The sequence below is a fragment of the Vigna unguiculata genome, chromosome 10 (assembly GCF_004118075.2).
Source record: "Vigna unguiculata cultivar IT97K-499-35 chromosome 10, ASM411807v1, whole genome shotgun sequence".
Classification (NCBI taxonomy): Eukaryota; Viridiplantae; Streptophyta; class Magnoliopsida; order Fabales; family Fabaceae; genus Vigna; species Vigna unguiculata.
Genome location: NC_040288.1, coordinates 2,329,118 through 2,342,236, shown reverse-complemented (window position 1 = coordinate 2,342,236; position 13,119 = coordinate 2,329,118). Strand labels below are relative to the sequence as shown.

The following is a 13,119-nucleotide window of genomic DNA, read 5'->3' as shown; positions in this document are numbered from 1 at the left end:
ATTCTCACAGCAATTTGATCAAACCCTGACAATGGACAGTGATGAATAAACTACACGAAACAAAGAAATGAATCCATATATGCCTTTTTTTCAGACCTAGCCCTAAAAGCGTTACGAAAACCATCACGACAATAGACATCCAAATAAATGACTTTTAATTACACTCACCAACCCACACCAAAAGTTTGGTGAGTCCAATAAATGAAAACAAACGAAAAATAAATTTATTCTTCCATTAGTTGTGCCACTAAAAGTCGGTCATACTACATGAAAAAATAAATAAATTAAGTGTCCTAAAAAAGTAACTTACTATTGCTTAATTCAAAGGCAAAATACCTAACTTCTCTTTAATTAAAATACTTACTCAATTTGTTTTACTTAATTTTATGTATAAAAACAATATTTTTAAAACTACCCTTAATCATATTTATTAGAAATAATACTCGTATTTAAAATAACCACAAGGGTATTTTTGGAATTACGGAATTAAACAAAGTTAATATAGGTGGGATATTAAACTTTTAACTAATTAGACTTTGCCTTTTTTATATTCATGTTTTAAATAAACTTCATATAAAATTTATTGAAAATACCACCTTTGTCCCATGATTGTATTCAAAGTTTTTATGACACGTATTAAGAATAACAATAGTGTGATAGTTTTTTGAAACGAGTTTATTTAAATCGCCTCGTTTTTCAACCAACATATTAGTTTGATTGAGATGGAGAAAGTAATTAATTTGAGAATAAACTATGAATAAAAATATTAATATACACTTATACTTTTTTCTTAAAGTGCAGTGTCTTTTTGTCAAGAGAAAAGAAAATCACTATCTAATGAAATTAGGGTTAAATATGTTTTTGGTCCCTTAACTTTCAGTTAATTTTGAAATTAGTCCATTTCGAAACTTTGGATCAATTTAGTCTTTCATCTTTCGAAATACGTGGATTTAGTCATTTTAATCAAATTTTGTTAGGTTTATTTGATGTTTCGTACACATTTCAGGATTGTATTTAAGTTGTTTATACTGTTTGATACACTTTTGCTTTAATGTTAAGTCAAATACTATTATGAAACGCACTTAAAATGTTAAATAAATTTAACAAAATTTGATTAAAAAGACTAAATTCACGTATTTCGAAAAATAAAAGACTAAATTGGTCTAAAATTTCAAAATTGACTAATTCCAAAATTCACTGAAAGTTAAGAGACCAAAAACATATTTAACCCATGAAATTATCCATAGTTTTCAAAAAAATAAAAAAAGTTATCAATCAAGAATAAAATGTATTTAAATGAATTTTTTTTTCCTTAACATTCTTTAACACCAATGTCATCTACCTGGTATCAATGAATTATAGCATCTGAAAATACGTTTATGTTTGAAAAATAAATGTGGGAAAGTGGTGAGAGAGGTTTTTCATTTTAAAACGCAACATTATTGGTTCTGCTTTCCCATGTGATGGTAAGTTGTGGGTTCGGTTTTCGTTGGTAAATTAAATGCTTCAATTGTTCCAAAGGGAAAACTGAGTTAGCTCTATAAATAAAGTTACTCACAAACAATGCTTCAAACCATACAAAAACACTTCTCTGTGATATCCTAACAAAACACACTTTTTCTTCCAACAACATTGGTTGTTTTGTTCTTACAACAAACCATGGCTTCAATGCCTGGAATTCTCACAGATTGGCCATGGAAACCTCTCGGAAGCTTTAAGGTTGCACCCATCATTCCTCATTACTTCTTATCTCTCTACTTCTATAAACAAACATACATCGAGTTCAAGTTTTCTATTTGATTTTTTGTGTTGTCTCTTTCTGCTGTTTTTAATGTATTTTAAAACGTCAAAATCAGTATAAGTCAGTATCTTTTGAAAACACAATAAAGAAACAACACAAAATTTAGCAAAGACGCACTACATGTTACATTGCTATGTTTGTATCATTTGTTTCTATGGAAGATAATGCAAGCATGACAAGTTTTTGTTTATGATTGTCTTTTGTTTCAACACTTCATCTATTGTTTTATCTATGTTGTATATAGATTTTATAGGAAACAATGCATTTTTTTTTATAGTATTCTTTAATGTTTTGAATTTGAAGAGATTATAAGTTATATTACAATATAGGTTTGTTAGTGGAGATAATTTTATTTTTGCAATATTAGTGTTGGAGAATGGAGATTGAACTTCTAAATCTCTTATCTAAATTTTTGGCATATTTTTGTGTATATGGGTTAAGATATTCTTAATATCTCATTCTTTAGTTTTATTACTAATTATATTGTGGATAAAGAAAAACTATTAGTATGGGAAAAACCAAGAAAACTACTTTAACTTAGAATGTGTTCAAACATGCACCTTTGGTTTATAGTTTCAACAATTTGTGGTGTTGTAATTGGTTAAAGGTTGCACCTTTTCATATATGTTCTTTGTGGAGTGACAATGGAGATATAGAATTAAGTGGTTGAATGTTTAATACTAAGTATTAATATGAACTTCAAATCATTATAAATGTACTTTGTAAAGGTAATTAATAATTGTTGGATTCCTTAAAATTATTAACTGGACAGTTAACTTGTCTCTCAATGTACTTTATTGGCAGAGATTTTCTTTTTTGTGTGTGAACTCATTTATTATATTTTAAGGATTGATTTGTTTTTAGTTTTTTTTTCTTCTAATTAAGATTTAGGTATGGTTTTGAAGGAAAATTTTATGGGCATTCTTAAAATATATATTTTTCCAAGTTAAATTTATTTTATTGTATGGAGAAAATATATATATTTTCTTACAAAGTGAAAATGAGTGGATATTGTTTGTGGGTTTGGTTTTATGTTCTCCAAACCCTTTTACCTAATTTCTTGAAACTTAATCATATATATGAAAAAAAGTCTAATTAGTTAGTTACTATTTTGACACTTTTTCATGCAAAATGTCTTGCTAAAAAAGGAAAGGGATTTTGTATATATACCCTTCATTAAGGTGCATTATTAATTAGTTATCCACAACCATATCCAATTATTAACAATCAACATCACAACTTCAATACCAATAAAAATCACACAGTTGTTTATAATATAAAACCTTAGTTTATGACTTTTGAATGTTCAATTATTCGGTCCACAGAACAAATTATTTTTTCTAGATTTAATTATACGGAAGGTTTCATTTTCGTTATAAAATCTTAATTGGGATAACTTAAAAGTTAAGATCTGATTGAGATTTTGTAATGAAAATGGAGATTTTCTGTGTGATTAAACTTTTTTCTTTTATTATAGATTTTTCAAATCCATTCATACAAAGACGGTTTTATAATATATTAGGATGGATATAAATCTCATCTTACAAGTCGGTTTGATTTTATGGATACTGCATGACAAAAATATAATTGTATTTATGAAATTTTGATTGATTTTGCAGTATGTGGTGTTGGCTCCATGGGTGGTTCATAGCACTTATTCTTTGTTGGTGAAAGATGAGAAACAAAGGGATTTGAGCACTTTTCTGATATTGCCATTTTTGGTTTGGCGAATGGTTCATAATCAGATTTGGATCACTCTCTCTCGTTACAGAACAGCCAAAGGAAATGGTAGAATTGTTGATAAAGGACTTGAATTTGATCAAGTTGATAGAGAAAGAGAATGGTTAGTTTGTTTCGTTCTTACACACTCTTTTAACCTAATTTTTGTTTTTTTCTAATGGTAGAAAAGAAATATATAGTATAAATATTTTTAAAATATATATAATTTTAGTTGACAATTTAGACTAGGTTTCTCTAACTGGGAAAATATATTGGATAATACATGCAAGTGTATATCTCTTATGAAATTATAATTAGTAATTAAAAGGAGATTAGAATAATACCTATATGTCAATTTTTATATATATCTATATGTATATTACGTATGTATATTACATAAATTATTTTAGTTTTTTTTTTATTACTGGGAACTACTTTTGTAAATGGGTTAGAATATCGATAATAATTTTTTATACATGTTTTTTATTATGAATTTTTTAATGATAAAAAACAATTAAAGTGATTTATCTAGTGTATGATTGAATAGGCTTTTCAAGACCTCAAACATTTTATTTTTTTGATAAATAAAAGGTAGTTTATAAATAAATTAATTATAAAATTCTCTCGCATATAAACTTTTTAAAATTTCATTTAATTTGTTTATAACCTTCTTTAAATTTATAATTTTATTTTAAAAACTGTGTTTGAATGAGAAGTAATTTTTTGAACCTAGGCTTTTAGTTGGAACCATTTATGAGAAATATTAAAGTCCAACTTCATATTTTACCAAACTCTAAACTTTAGCATTCATAATTTTGCCAACTTCAGCATGGTCCTTCATTACCAATTCATATTATTTTATTTTTTTTATTTTTTTATTTTGGATCATCTTCTAGATATGATGAGTCATATAAGCAAGGTGGTTCATCTTTTACGGTTAAAATGTCTTAGTTTTATTGAATGAGGGTACCATATTTAAGTTCTTTTAAATGCTTTTGGCACACAATTAAAATATGTAATATTATCATTTTAATTTTTGTTACTCATATATATATATATATATATATATATATATATATTGATTATTTCAATATATATTGATCATTATTTATTTAAAATGGAAATTTTGTCCTTTTCTTTCTTTTCTTCCTGAAACATAATTATTTTCTCAGTCTTTTCTTTTTTTTCACAATCACCTTGTAGTAGTACCTCTTTATATCTTTCACAGTTTTTTTTTTTTTATTTTCTATTCATGACACGTTACACCCTCTTTTCAGAGATTTTTTTTGACTGGTTCGAAAGATATCTTTCTAAGGAAACACGTGGCCATGTGTCCATGCAACACACATAGAAGCGTTAGTAAATATGCGTTGAAAATAATAAAGAAAAACAAAAATAATTATGTCACTTTACATCTCGATAACTTACTAGGAAAAAGCTATTTGATACCGTTGCAAATTTGATAACCTTTTATAAGAATAAAATAGTTCTAACAAAATTATTTTTTATATTTTCAAAAGAAAAGAAAAAGAAAATAAAAATAAAAAATAGTGTGAAATGAAAATAACAAATTTTTAAGTGTTAAAATACTATTATCTAACTTATAATAATTTTTTAAGATTATTTGTTGAATAATATTTAATAATAAAATAAAGAAAAGAAGATACTAAAAATATAAATAAAATGTTAGAAGATTATATATAAAAGTTTAAAATTTATATTTTTGTTTTTTAATATTAAAATTATAAAAGAGTTTAAGTATAAACACTACTAAAAATTCTCGTATTATATTGGAATTTTCTTGTAAATTTGTTAAAAAAATTTGGAAGAAAAACTTTTTCTTACTATTTTTTTAAGAATTTTAATTGACAGGTAATTCTTTTTTGAATAATTATTTCCTATAAAATCATAAAATTTCAAGTATTTCTTACAAAATCTATTGTAAAAAGTGTTTTATACAAAATATTTTTAAAAAAATTGGCAGCAATTTTCTACAAATCCTTTTTTCATAACAAAATTTATAAATATTTTTTTCAAAAAAGAATTCAAAACAACATTGGCAGGAAATGAGTTTTTTTAGTAGTAAAATTTAAATAAAAATGAAAAAAATTAAATACCATATAAAAAGGTTACATATTTATTAATTAAAGATTTTAAGTTAAAAATATATCATTTTTTTTAATTTACACCTTGTATTATTTACTAGGTTTTTACTGATTTGTTGTGATACTAAAAGGTTTTTTGATTTATTTGTAACATAGATGAAGGTAGAAAATCTTACAATTCTTTCTTTTTCCTTTGGTTCAGGGATGATCAAATACTGTTCAATGGATTACTATACTACTTGGCCTGCTACACATTACGTGGTGCTTCTCATCTTCCACTTTGGAAAACCGATGGAATGGTTATGGCGATGTTGATTCACGCAGGGCCTGTGGAGTTTCTGTATTACTGGTTACACAGAGCACTTCATCACCATTTTCTGTATTCCAGATACCATTCTCACCACCACTCCTCCATCGTCACAGAACCTATAACCTGTGAGTCATCATTCATCTCATTAATTCCTCTGCTCACAAAATTCAATGCTGCCCAACAACCTTTTCCTCTTTCCATTCTCAAATTTATTGCTGTCTGTGTTGTGTTGTCACTCAGACACACACACACACTGCATAATATGTTGTTGTTCTTCATTTTATCATCTTAGGAAGAAGGACCACGCGTAGAAATGTTTCATTTCGAAACATGTGTCGGATTGTTATAGGTTTAGATTCACTTTATTTTATTTTGTTATCATCATATATAACGTAGCTCAACTATATAATAACTTTAGTAGGTCGTGTTATTATTAACTGGTTCGTGTTCAAGGAATTTGAAGAATATTACAAATTATGTTACTAAAAAATATCCACTTTTGATCTTGCAACACTTGCTGGCATTTGTCATCACTTTATTTGCTTTTGACAATGATGTGGTATTCGGTCTTTTAGGATTGATTCTTTTCACACTTCACTATTGTTTTCCCTTCATTACAGGTAGTCTATGTTGTTGTTGTTTCACTAGTGGAGTTTTTAATATTCTGTCAGATTTTTTCAATAAATTTGTTATAAAATTTTGTAAATTATAAATTTTAATTGACAGATGGATAATTATTTTTTATAAAATTATAAAATTTACAAATACTTCATATAAAACTTTATAAGAAAAATATTTTGCGTCAAATATTTTGTAAATAGTAACAAATTTTTGTAAATCATATTTATAACAAAATTTGCAAATATTTTTTAAGAAAATAATTAACCAAAAAATATATATTCTTTTGGTACACTACTACAAATTTTCATATTACATGAGAATTTTCTTACAAGTTTGTTAAAAAAGTTTGAAAAAAAAAATTTCTACTATTTTTTCTAAAAATCTAAATTAACAGATAATTTTTTTATAAGTTATTATTTCTTACAAAATTATAAAATTTGTAAATATTTTTTGGTTAAAAAAATATTTTATACAAAATATTTTGTAAAAAAAATTTGATAGTAATTTTTTATAAAATTTGTAAATATTTTCTAAAAAATATTTCAAAACAAAATTGACAAAAAAAAAATATGAGTTGATGAGTTGATTGATCCTTTGTCTAACTGGATGTTGTGTTGATGCAGCTGTGATTCATCCATTTGCAGAACACATATCATATTTTCTTCTGTTTTCGATGCCAATGTTAACCCTAGTATTCACAAACACTGCTTCTGTGGGGGCCATGGTAGTGTACGTTACTTACATTGATTTCATGAATAACATGGGTCACTCCAACTTTGAGGTTGTTCCAAAATGGCTCTTTGCCATTTTTCCTCCTCTCAAATATCTCATCTACACCTCTTCGTAAGTCTTTTTAATCTCATTAATTGTTATATGATGTTACACACAAATCTAATCAAAGTCACAACTATCTATCACAATTTTCACTGTAAATATTCATTATAAGAATTAAGTATTTCAAATATTTCATCTATAAATACATAATATCAAACAAATTAGAAGGAGCTCATTTTTTAACTAATATGGATTATTATGCATGTAAAAAATATGAAAAATGTGTTTTTATTTTTAACAATTAAATAAAATATTATTCAGATTTTTATTCTTTCATATTAATGAATAATAATATGGACCTTAAACTTTCACTACAAGAAAATCATACATTATCGACGATCTTATCTGTCAGTAAAAACTCATATTCGTTGGAAACTGAAAATTGTTAATTATTGATGAATTTTCAGTGATAAAAATCTGTCAATAACAAACTTATATGTAATTATTATTGACAGATCTTGTATCCGTCGATAATTATCAAAGAATTTATCCGTCCGTACATGTTTAAATAACATGTACATTAATAACCTCTTTTTGGAGAAGCAATTGAGTAACAAAGAAATGCTCTGTTTGTGTGATAATTTGCAGGTTTCACTCCTTGCACCATACTCAGTTCAGAACAAACTACTCCTTGTTCATGCCGCTTTATGATTTCATCTATGGCACCACAGATAAAGCTTCTGATACATTGCACGAATCTGCATTAAAACGAGAAGAAGAAACACCAGATGTTGTGCACCTTACACATCTCACAACTCCTGAATCCATTTATCATCAAAGACTTGCTTTTGCTTACTTGGCTTCTAAGCCTTACACATCAAAATGGTACCTCACTTTGATGTGGCCTCTCACAGCTTGGTCCATGGTCCTCACATGGATCTATGGTAGAACGTTCATTGTTGAGGCAAATCGTTTTCAGAAACTCAAGCTGCAAACTTGGTCAATTCCCAAGTACACTATCCAAGTAAGTTTTCATGTTCATATGTTTCTTTTCTTTTTCTTTTTTTTATTGACAAAAAATTTTAATTAATTGAAGCAATTGGGATATTCTAATTGATATGCATCATCCGATAATAATCCGATAATTGATGATATTATAAATTTAAAATATATTTTAAATTTGATATCTATTATTTTAAAAAATGAATTTTAAGTTTAATTATTAAGAGTTTTATATTAATTAAAAATAAAATAATTTAAAAATATAAAAAATAAATGTAAACTTTATTTTATAAATCGATTTTATGAATTTGAATTAAATTTAGAATTTACTTTTTAATTTTAAATTTAACCTAAAATTTAGTTTGGAAAGTAACACTGTAAAATTATCTAAAATATATCTAAGATGAGATAAGATCATATGTATAGAAAAAATATATATATACTTAAAATTAAGATGTACGTATATTTTACTCTAATTAAAAATTATTTATTAGTTTTTTTCTTATTATATGGTTGCTGTGTTCCCCCCGTCACATTAATTGATTTCATAGACATTATTTGCTGTGGTGACAGCCCGATGCTGTGGAAAAAGAAAAAAATATCATATTCAAACTTGGACCACAGATTTGTGAGATGTTATGTCATAATGAATTTAGAGAATTTTTATGGGAGTTTGCTAACACATAATTTGTTTTAGGTATATAAGCTCTCACACACACACACACACATATATATATATATATATATATATATATATATATATAGTACATTTTGGTTGATTTATTGTATTTAACTTCTTGGCCTGCATTAATTTTTTCGAGAACTACTCATAAAAATATCTGATCTCTGTTTGGTTCACAATCCCTTAAAACTTTAGTTTTTCAAAAAAAAAAGCAATTTTTTTTATTATTATTGAAGGACATAACTTTTGTAGGGTGCCCTTTTGAAAAATTTCCCTAAATGTAAGAGACTGAACTATGGAAGTGACTTCACTATTCTTGATTTTGCTTAAATATTCGTTCTTTATATAATTTATATACAAACTTGCTCTATCAATATTCTTGTTTTGTTTTGATAATATATATTATGCATGATCTTAAAACCCATACTCTATGAAATAATTTTGTCTACATTGTTGACTTTTCGAATATTTATTTTGTATCATTATGTGTAGGTCAGTGATTTCATTAAAGCTTTAGCATTATTGCATGTGATAATTTTCTTTTTTTTTTGCAATGTGTTGGTTTGTTTATTATTGATCTTTCAATGCATGCTCAAAATAAAATTCAAATAAATATTATTTTTTTTTTGTAGTACTTCATGCAATCGCAGAAAGTGGTTATCAACACAATGATAGAAGAAGCAATACTTGATGCAGACAGAAAAGGCATAAAAGTGTTGAGTTTAGGTCTAAGAAATCAAGAAGAAGAGTTAAACATCTATGGAGGATTATTTGTTAGCAGAAATCCAAAGTTAAAAGTTAAGGTTGTCGATGGAAGCAGTCTTGTAGTTGCTCTTCTTCTTAACACCATTCCCAAAGGAACAACTCAAGTGTTACTCAGAGGAAAACTCACTAAGGTTGCTTATGCTCTTGTCTTCTCACTGTGTCAACAAAATGTTCAGGTAATTTTTTTTTTTAATTTTATTTCTTCTAAAATAGTTTAAATTCAATTTTAGTCAACTTTGTATTTTTTTTTACTCTTTTAAATTTAACAAGCACATTTTTTTATCCTTCAAATGTGTACTGTATATTTAAATCGTTTTCATGCTTTTGTAAAATGTTGTCTACATCATTTGAAGACAAAAATTGATTATTTATTTTAAATTAGAAAAATGAAAACAGTTTTTTTTATTAAAATATAACTTTTAAAATTTATAAAGACTAAAAATATATATATTTCAGGTTGCTACATTGCATGAGGATGATTATGTGAGGCTCAAAAAGTCAATCAAAGGCTCTGAAACTAATTTGACCTTTTCCAAAAGTAGCACACAGAAGGTAAAATACATGCAAACTTTTCTTAGCTTCACTTTTAGAATTCACCCTAAATTTGCTTAACTAGGATTTGGATTTTTTTTTTTCTTAATTAAAAGTTTTTCTTAGACATTTTTGGAATTAGTAGTAAATTTTTTTTTTTGTTTTCATCTTCATTTTTTCTTTTGATAGATTTGGCTGGTAGGAGATGAATTGAGTGAAGAAGAACAACTGAAGGCACCGAAAGGAACATTATTCATTCCATACACACAATTTCCACCAAAGAAATATCGCAAAGATTGCTTCTACCATTGCACCCCAGCAATGTTAGCTCCTCCTTCTGTTCAAAATATCCATTCTTGTGAGGTTAGTTCTATTAACTTCAACCAACAAAGATTCAATAAATCTTTGTTCATTTTTTATCAGAAATAACAAATATAATTAATAAAGATAATTAGGTTGTCTTAACCTAATGATACCAGAAAGATTATTGTTCGTGATATGTTGTATAGAATTTATACACACTTAAACTATTGTATATATTCTGTAACGAATAATGTGTATATTTGTAAGTATGTGTTAGGAATAAGGCAATAAATGAAAGAATAAAGGAAAGAAAAATAGATACAGAGAATTTAATGTGGTTCAGCATAGTTGTGACCGTAGACATACACATTATACGTCGAACCACATTAAATTTTTTGTGTCTATTTTTCTCTCCTTTATTCTTTCCTTTATTGTCTTATTTCTAATAGTATGTAAAAGGTTAGAGCATTTCAAGTACTTCTTATATTATATTGTTGATGAAAAAATTGTTGACACATGAAATTACTATAAAATCTTGATATTTGAATTGTAGGATTGGTTGCCAAGAAGGGTAATGAGTGCATGGCGCATAGCTGGAATAGTGCACTCTCTTGAAGGGTGGAATGAACATGAATGTGGCCACACAATGAATGACATAGACAAAGTTTGGGATTCAACTCTTCAACATGGATTTCAACCTCTTCAAGTTCAAGTGAAAGAGTTAGCTAAATGTTATTAATGAAGACTAAGAGAAATATTATAATCAAAGTATTTTACTATGTTTAAGCTCTTTGGTGGGTGATGTGATCCTATTTATGGATTATCCCCATGTTAAAATAAGGGTTTTAAGTGTTACACTTGGACAAGCTAATGGATACCATCTACATATATATGTAATATATATTTTCATTGAGCTTCAATGATGGTAGTTACATAAGTGTAACACATGATATATATATATATATATATATATATATATATATATATATATATATATATATATATATATATTAATTAGAAGTATTATATACTTTGCATACAAGGAAGAATAGAGGTTTTACCTATATTGCTAAGGAAATGCCCTTTAAAAAAAACACTTGTATAAAACTAAATAGTGCTTTGTTTATAACAAAAACCCTACAAATCTTCAAACAAAGGATTAAAAATAAAAAACCCATATTTTTTTTAGGAAATACTTATAAATTTTGTTATGAAAAAAAATTGTAGAAAATTGTTGTCAATTTTTTTGCAAAATATTTTGTGTAAAATACTTTTTTCGCAACAAATTTGTAAAAATATTTGCGAATTTTATAATTTCGCAGGAAATAATTACCCACGAAGAAATTGCCTGTCAATTAAAATTCTTAAAAAAGATAGCAGAAAAAAATCTTTTCTTACAAATTTTTTAACAAATTTACAAAAAAAATTCTCAAGTAATATGAAATTTTTTAAAAGTGGTAATAAAAGATTTATTATTGATACAACTATAATAATGAAAAAAAAAACGTTTCTTATATCTCTAAGTTATTGTTTCCTTCTTGTATTAGAATACATTTTTAAAGAATTCGAGTAATATAATTCATTAAAATTCCTCAAAATAAATTTTGACGAAATTGTAGGGTTAAAATGTTTTAGACTCTATATATGTGATGATCTAACCTAAGAAAATGGAAATGAAAATGAAAATGAAGAGAGTAATTAAGAAACCGTAGCTAATAGGTTTGTTTGTATGTGAAAAAAAGAAATCTGAAAATGGGTTGAGAAAGGTTCCAGCTCAAGTATGTGTTGATGGTAGAAGTTGAGAGTTCCACCTACTTAGCATGTTCAATGAATGCAGGAGACAAATAGTGTGTGTAGGTGTGGTCCTCAAAAGCAATTTCAAACAATTTGGCAATCAGAGAACCCTCATTGATGAGTTTCATGTACAGTTGATGGGGGGAGGTTATATTCATTTCATATATATTCTGTTTACATTTTTTTAAATTAATTTTTTTATCAATTACTTTTCCTCTATGCTTTAAATAATTGTATGAACAAAATATATATTTGTTATTGATTGTAAATAATAATAAAAAAGAGTAGCATGTATGAATTAGAAAATTGTTTTTTTTTACAAACTTTATTTTTAACAAATTTGACAAAATTTTCATAAATACAATTAAATAGATTAATTTTTTTTACTTTTTAATCAAAATGAGGAAATAAAGTACTATTATATTTTTTTTTACCTAAATTGGTAGTTTCTCAAGGATTGTAAAAAGAAATTTAGTTAAACTATCATAGTCCTTTATGTTAATAGGTGTCCCATGAGATAATTAATTAACATCCCCTTTAACACACGATGGAAAGTAGGGGGGAAAATGAGTATTTTAGATTTTTGTTAAAAAAAACAAAACTTGTTTATTTTATGCGGATAAATTATATTTAATTTTAGAAATAAAAAACATTGGAATGGTTAGATTAGATCGCAATATCGTTAATTTATTGAATTAAATTGTAAATTCAT

At 26.0% G+C, this 13,119-nt stretch overlaps 1 protein-coding gene across 1 annotated transcript; it reads left to right on the top strand.

Moving 5' to 3' along the window:
* Nucleotides 1–1,561: 1,561 nt before the first annotated feature.
* LOC114166486 (very-long-chain aldehyde decarbonylase CER1-like) lies at nt 1,562–11,550 on the top strand. The gene is made up of 9 exons (XM_028051226.1): nt 1,562–1,719; nt 3,421–3,644; nt 5,828–6,060; nt 7,180–7,399; nt 7,979–8,354; nt 9,647–9,955; nt 10,236–10,331; nt 10,500–10,673; nt 11,167–11,550. Exons 1-9 carry the CDS (start codon nt 1,660–1,662, stop codon nt 11,350–11,352), a joined length of 1,878 nt encoding a protein of 625 aa, XP_027907027.1. The 5' UTR covers nt 1,562–1,659; the 3' UTR covers nt 11,353–11,550.
* The last annotated feature ends 1,569 nt before the right edge of the window (nt 11,551–13,119 follow it).